The sequence below is a fragment of the Ipomoea nil genome, unplaced genomic scaffold (genome assembly GCF_001879475.1).
Source record: "Ipomoea nil cultivar Tokyo-kokei standard unplaced genomic scaffold, Asagao_1.1 scaffold2280, whole genome shotgun sequence".
NCBI classification, from domain to species: domain Eukaryota; kingdom Viridiplantae; phylum Streptophyta; class Magnoliopsida; order Solanales; family Convolvulaceae; genus Ipomoea; species Ipomoea nil.
The window spans coordinates 2,708,053-2,715,172 of NW_017618708.1; the positions used below are offsets into that span (position 1 = coordinate 2,708,053).

General features: G+C 35.0%; 1 protein-coding gene across 1 annotated transcript; it reads right to left on the reverse strand.

Annotated features, from left to right (window-relative positions):
• Positions 1-1,174: 1,174 nt before the first annotated feature.
• On the reverse strand, positions 1,175-5,889 carry LOC109150873 (1-deoxy-D-xylulose 5-phosphate reductoisomerase, chloroplastic). The gene is made up of 12 exons (XM_019298856.1): positions 5,556-5,889; positions 4,913-5,094; positions 4,482-4,568; positions 3,524-3,649; positions 3,372-3,434; positions 3,002-3,151; positions 2,822-2,889; positions 2,466-2,577; positions 2,241-2,345; positions 2,033-2,154; positions 1,738-1,884; positions 1,175-1,575 (listed from the first exon to the last, which is right to left on the reverse strand). Exons 1-12 carry the CDS (start codon positions 5,638-5,640, stop codon positions 1,407-1,409), a joined length of 1,416 nt encoding a protein of 471 aa, XP_019154401.1. The 5' UTR covers positions 5,641-5,889; the 3' UTR covers positions 1,175-1,406.
• Positions 5,890-7,120: the final 1,231 nt, after the last annotated feature.

A 7,120-nucleotide genomic window follows, 5' to 3' on the forward strand; every position in this document is an offset into this window, starting at 1 on the left:
GAGACTTCACCGGAAAGACCATTTGCACTAAGAAATTGATACCCGTTGACCAATTATACAAGTTTTAAAAATTGTGGATCAACATTGGTAGTGCCACAATACTCATGAGACCAAAAGTGCGAAAAATTAAAAATTAATATAAAGGAAAAGACCATTATACCCCTGCTACAAATGAAAAATTGACTAGGATTTCACCGGAATGACCATTTGCACTAAGAAATTGATACCCGTGGACCAATTATGCAAGTTTTGAAATTTGTGGATCAAAATTGTTAGTGTCACAATACTTGTGGGACCAAAAAGTGCAAAAAACTCCACAATGTTCCAAGTAAAACTTTCTATAAGAGTTTTTTATTGACTTTCTTAATTTGAGTCAATCAATTATAGACAACCTATATTCTTCCGAAAGCTTGAACCCTAACCCTAAGGGCCCCCCACACCCCGACTCGACAGAGCATTTAGGAGGATGTAAATCATGGTAAGTCAACTGAACATGAAACCTATATTAATTTACCTTCTTGTGGACCTTTATTGATTAGAGTTACAAGCCAGGCTTGACTCAAAATGCAATCGTTATACCCTACACCACGGCGCACATAGCACTGTGCGCCGCGCGCCTCCCAAAACGACGTCGTTTTGGGAGGCGCGGTAGGAAGTTGCTGGGATTATGTGTATTTGTTCACACACTTATGTGTATTTGTTCATACAGTTATGTGTATTGGTTCATACAGTTATGTACATTTTTTATACAATTATGTACATTCTTTTTATACAACTATGTACATCCGAATCAGAAAATTTGTGTGTATTATGTTAATAGTTGATGTGTATTATGTTAAAAGTTTATGTTTATTATGTATTATGTTAGATTATGTGTATTATCTTTTAAAAAGAGTATGTGTATTTTGTTATATAATTATGTACATTCATGTATACAATTATGTGTATTCTAGTATAACATTATGTACATTCTTGAACAACGGGTTATTTTTTTAAAGAAAAAACTACTGTCATTCACTGGGGCGCGAAATTTCAACAAAAAAAAAAAAAATTAAAAATTAAAACGACGTCGTTTTGCATCTAGGCGCATAGTGCAACGCGCGCCGTGGTGTAGGATATAAATTGCCTTCAAAATGCGGGCAAGTCATGTTACCAAAAAGGAAACAGCTCTATATAGGCACAGGACAAATGAATCATAAATTTATACCATTACCAGGCTTTGCAGCTCATAATGAAGTATCATTACAAATGCTCACAGAAACATACATTATGTTTATTTCAAATGTGATACATTTGCCTGTCTCCTGCTGCCCTCCCATTCCCCTTTCACTTTTCCCCGGAAACTCGCCTTCGCCGGTAACGTGATGGCTTTGCTCCTCCGACCAATAGCGCTCCCGGCCAGCTGGTTATACGAGCGCTGGGCTCAAGCCGCTAGAGGTTTTCAAACTGGCAGCGTAATCCCGAGCCCATAAATCATAATGTACGATTTCCTCCAAGGAAGGCGAGGCCACCAACTCTTCCTGATGCTTATCACAGGTTAGCTCAACAACCTTGAAAATGTCCAGGTAGCTAATTCTGGAAGGCAAAAAAAAAAAAACGAACTTCATTGTTGCATGTTTGGCAGGTAAAGAAGGAAAGTTTTGCGGGTTAGGGGTAACCAAAATGCCAAGAAATCAAGCTACAGATGTTAAGGAAAAAGAATACGTTCTTTATGCAATAAGGATAGGAAGTACATACTTCTCGTCGATAAATAATTCAACCGCTTTTTCATTTGCTGCACTGAGAACTCCCGTCATGGTCCCTCCTGCCCGTCCAGCAGCATAAGCGAGATCCATGGATGGGTATTTTACTTTGTCAGGGGCCTTAAACGTCAACGACCCAAGCCTAAAAATCGTAAAATTATTGTTATTCAAGAAGAAAGGGAGAAAATCGTAGAAATAGTATTTACATAGCTCAAGAACTTTGAATCAAACAAGCATAGATCTTTAAGCAAATTCATATCCATTATAAGGAAATAAAAAGAGTTTCATACTTGCACAAATCGAGGCGTGGCCAAGTGATCTCAGAACAATAAATTCTATCCGGCCAGGACATTGTGTAAAGGATAGGAATACGCATATCGGGCCACCCCAATTGTGCCAAAACAGACGAATCCTGCAGGAAGAAGAAAATCCCGTTAGATGGCGTGCTGTCAGTATTTACAAGCGAACAAGCGATTGTTGCATTGTCTGCCATACGACCTTTGTTTCGATCATGGAATGTATGATGGATTGCGGATGAATCACAATTTCAATGTCATCATACTCGGCCCCAAAAAGATAATGAGCTTCAATAACTTCTAGACCCTGTAGATTCACGATTTCACGGTGCAATTAGAATCGATTATAGATACGAGGCAACTGATCCAAGAGAAATAACAATTGGAAGAAGCTAATTAAGACGTAAAGTAACAAAACAGTTTTTACCTTATTGAATAGGGTGGCAGAATCAACAGTAATCTTTTTTCCCATCGACCAATTAGGATGCTTCAAAGCATCAGCTACTTTTACGTCTTTCAGCTTTTCAACGGGCAAATCTCTATCATTGACAGCATAAAAGAACATCAAGCCTGGGTTTGCAAACATATGCAAAACACTTTCAACGATGTAACAACGATGTTTTCTTGTTGTGAGAGGATAAAAGATCATTCGAAAGTGGGGAGGAGTGACGAGAGTAACGCAAGAATCCATAAGTAAATAGTAATTTATTTATTCTAATTAAGACTCGCAAATAGTTTCTTTTAAGTTGTATTCCTATATCTATCTGAATCCATGGTTCTGACCTGAAAGCCCCTCCCGAAGCTGTTAGAATAATACGCCTGAGAGCACCCTCGGGCAAGCCTTGAATACACTGACATGGAATACCAATATCGCACATTATTAACCTTTAGAATAGCAATTTGTAGCATCAAACTCGGATATATTCAGTATATATAAAGCTCCTAATAGCTATTAGATTGTACCTGGAATATGGCAGAATGTTCTGAATCAGCGGGAAGAATCTTCACGTTATGCTTTTGAGCAAGAGGAAGGACAAATGGACCGCCAGCAATTAGTGTCTCTTTATTGGCCAAGGCAATGTCTATCCCGGCTTCTATAGCAGCCACTGTAGGCTAGCAAATTAGATCACATAAAAATTTGAATGAGCTTGTTAAACTGGCGACAGATTTCACGAAAAAAAAAAAAAAAAAACACATCCTAATAGAATTGTCATGGGTTTCAGGTCACCCACACTCGGGCTTTCGACCATTGAGCTATGCCCCGGGGGCTTTTACGTCACGGGGAATAGTTAAAGGATTCCATAAAAGGCGAAAAAAAGACTTGTTAGATTACCTTAAGCCCTGCACAGCCAACTATTCCAGTTACAACAGTGACAGCTTCTGGATGCCGGGCAACCTAATATAGATATTTAGAAAAATTATGAACAAAGGAAAAACGAAACTTCTCTAGTAAAATAATATATGAGGACATGGATCCTAATTAACCTCGATAATACCCTGATCTCCAGGAATAATTTCAGGTTTGTCTTCCAGACCAGACAAAGCTTCTTTGAGTTCTTCAACCAATGATTCATGTTGAACAGAAACTAACTTTGGTCTGAATGTTTTGACCTGCATTTGATATGGTTAAATTTAGTTTTCATTTCCTTTTAAAGTTTATGCAATAACAAGTCCTAAATTCACTTATACAACCACGTTTTTCAACATGCATTTTGCATAAACAGCAAACCAATTCACTCTTGACTTATAGCCAGCACTTTAAAGTGTCTTTTCTTATGCAACTTTAAAGAAACATCAGCACCAAAATTCTACATTCCCCAATCCTAGGTGGAAATTCGTATTATGATATTATTGCTTAAAAAGCAAAGATAATTATTGGAAAAATAAACATTACAAAACAAATTTGGTGGTAAAAAGCAACAAGAGTTGTCATGTGGTTAAAGAACTTCGCAAGCATTATGTACTCAAGGCTATATTTCAAAGAGTAAAAGATGAATCCCTTTAACAACATTACTAAAAGCATACTAAAGATTCACCCATGAATTGTCAGCTGACATTACTAGGCCACAAGGCAGATCATTGGCCAAGACGACTCAAACAAGGTTGCCACCTTTATATGGTTCGACAATTCTTTGCCAAGATCCTAGGCCATGTGTTGGGCGGAGGTCAGTGAAGGGTCAAGTCCAGCACCAGGTGAAGGGTCAAGTCCAGCGCGTGATCCTAACACTGTCTACCACACCTTTATATGGTCAAACAACCTTTTAACGAACTAAGTAATAGATAAATTCTTATGACATTGCTTCATTTTTTTATATTTCTATGTGATATCATTTTACAACTTCAATCAATTAAATACTTAGTTCCTACATACATTACATATGCATGAAAGTTTTTAGTAAGTTGAGTGGGGTCAATTCACCCCATTCATACTATGCTTACTGACCTGGTCAGCAAGAAGAGCCACATTTGACCCAGCTGCAAGTGCAACAACTCTAAATTTGTCTGGATTCTCCGCAACTATATCCAGCGTCTGCAGAGCATAAACTTAAACATTGTAGCCATCAAGGAAATATAATAATACAATAAAAATGTCACCATCTAAAGAAAGCATAATACATATATATTTTCACTAACAAGAAAAGTAAGAATAAACAATATTGCATAGTGGAATCTTGGCTAAAGTCCATTTTGCCAAGTTCAAGAGACAAGATTAACTTACACTGCATCATAAACACAGATAGATGTATCACAGAACATAAACTTATGGAAAAAGTTACATCACAAACTTTCTTAAAGTATAATAAGTTGTATAAACCTGTTTGTCATGATCCAATCAAAACGCAAGCCCCTAGCGTCGAAAAATGGAAACTTTACCTGAGTTCCAATAGAACCAGTCGACCCGAGAATTGAAATAGGCTTTGGACCATCCCAACTCTTTTGGCTTGGTTCAACCACAGCCCTTCCTGGCCAGGCAGGAGGAGGTGGCTGTGCAGCACACTGAATTGATCTCTTTGCAAATTTTCCACCACAATCCTTTCTCTTGATTGCAAACCCACCTAAACAAAATACTAAAAATTAGCAGAGACAAAAAAACTTTAATCCCCAAATCATTCATAGTGCTATTCAGAATAAATATAGAAACACAATCTTATAAGATTCCCACCAAACTGGGAACCCAGGCAACCAAAAGATTCAGTTTGACAACTACCACATGTCAAAACTGTAGAAAAAGATTCTAAATTAACTCTATTCAGAAGGGAGTTTGAAACCCAAATTACTTTTTTCTTCTCTAAAAACATTAAAGAAATTTAACCACCCACCCTGAACCAATCCATACAATAAACCAAAAAGATTCAATTTTTCCTTCAAAATATAACCATGAACATGCAATCCAACCATGCCCATAACTAATACATTACATAAAGCTGCAAACTTTACCAGAATTCAACTAGCATATTCAGATTACAGAAGCAGCAATATATGACTTTAATGCGGAAGAGGAGTGGGAGAGAAGAACCTTTGGGCTTGAGAGATTTAGTCTTGGAGGAGTCCAAGAAAGAGATGGCCTTGATTTCAGGAGGCAACAGCAAATGCAGAGCCATTTCTTTCACTCAAATCAAACTCCAATAACCAAAAGAACCTCTCAAACTCAGCTTTTTTTTTCTTTTCAAATCTTTTACCTGATCTGCTTACGAAACTCAGCTTTACAATAACGACAAGCCAAGAGTAAAGGAGCTAGAACTAGAAGAAATGCATATTTAGTATGAGTTTGTGAGAAACGTGAGTGTGTGATTATCGTTTTTGAGAGTGAGAGGAAAGGTGGAACACCGGTAGTCAAATTTTGTGGCCAACAGAGCCCTCTTATGCAATCTCCAAACTGACCTTAAACAATAAATAAATAAATAAATAAAATCTAAAACTAAAATTAAAAGCCGAAAGGGTTTAAGATGAGCGATTCATATTAAAAGCATTTGTAAAATAATTAATTGAGTAAGTTAATCTATGGATATACAACTAGATAGAAAGGTTTAATATAATGATCATGTTTGGTAATATAGTTAGTTTATTAGTTACTTTTAATTTATTTGATCATAAGTAGTTATTTGATTTAGTTAAATAACAAGTATTTGATTAATTAGCTTTTTGTAACAATTTATTGTTTAATAAAATACTAAAATTTCAAAAGTTATTCAAAGTAATTTTTTCAATCAATTTTTTGATAAAATCAAATCAACTATCAGCTAATATTCAATTTATCAAACATCTTTCTACAATTAGCTAATGCTATCAACTAGTCAAAATCACTAACACAATCAATTAACAGCTATTACCAAACATTCCCAATGTGTAAAAATATTTGAAGTAAAAGCAAAAAAATTGATAATTGATATTTTTTTATTTTAAATGTTCTATAAAAATTGTCGTTTGAAATCAAGAGTTTTTTTTTTTTTTAACTCGTATTTCTTACCAAATGCAATTCTTTTTAAAAAAATAGTATAATTATTTTGTTTAGTACTGCTAATTTTATTACAATGTAGTATTTATTTATACATACTTTCTCTACCTATTGAAACACAAAAAACGTCACAGAAGTGTCATTGAGCTACAAGCTACTTCACAAATTGACAAATAGTGCTGCTAGTTCAAATTGGGAAAACCCCAATGTTGTAGTCTAGTATTGTTATTGTAATTTTTCTATTTATCCATCTTATTTTTATTTATAATTATACATAACTTTTTAAAATTTGTGTATATTTTAGAGCTGAACCTTATTATTTTCAAATAAATAAATAAATAAAAGAAGAGTAAAGATAGTGTTAAAAATGGTTTGACCTTTATTCCTTTTTGAAAAATTTTGTTGCATATAATTTTTGCCAAACAAATTTTATAGGAATAAGATATAACTTTACTGGCATGGTTTGATTTATTTTCATAAATCATTCATTAATTAATCGATCTTATCATAAATTAATGAGATTAAATCAAGTCGGCATATTCCACTTAATCTCAACAGTGGAATGTGAACCTTTGAATATCAACTACAAGGATATACAACTAAAGATAACTTTGTTATTGTTTTTA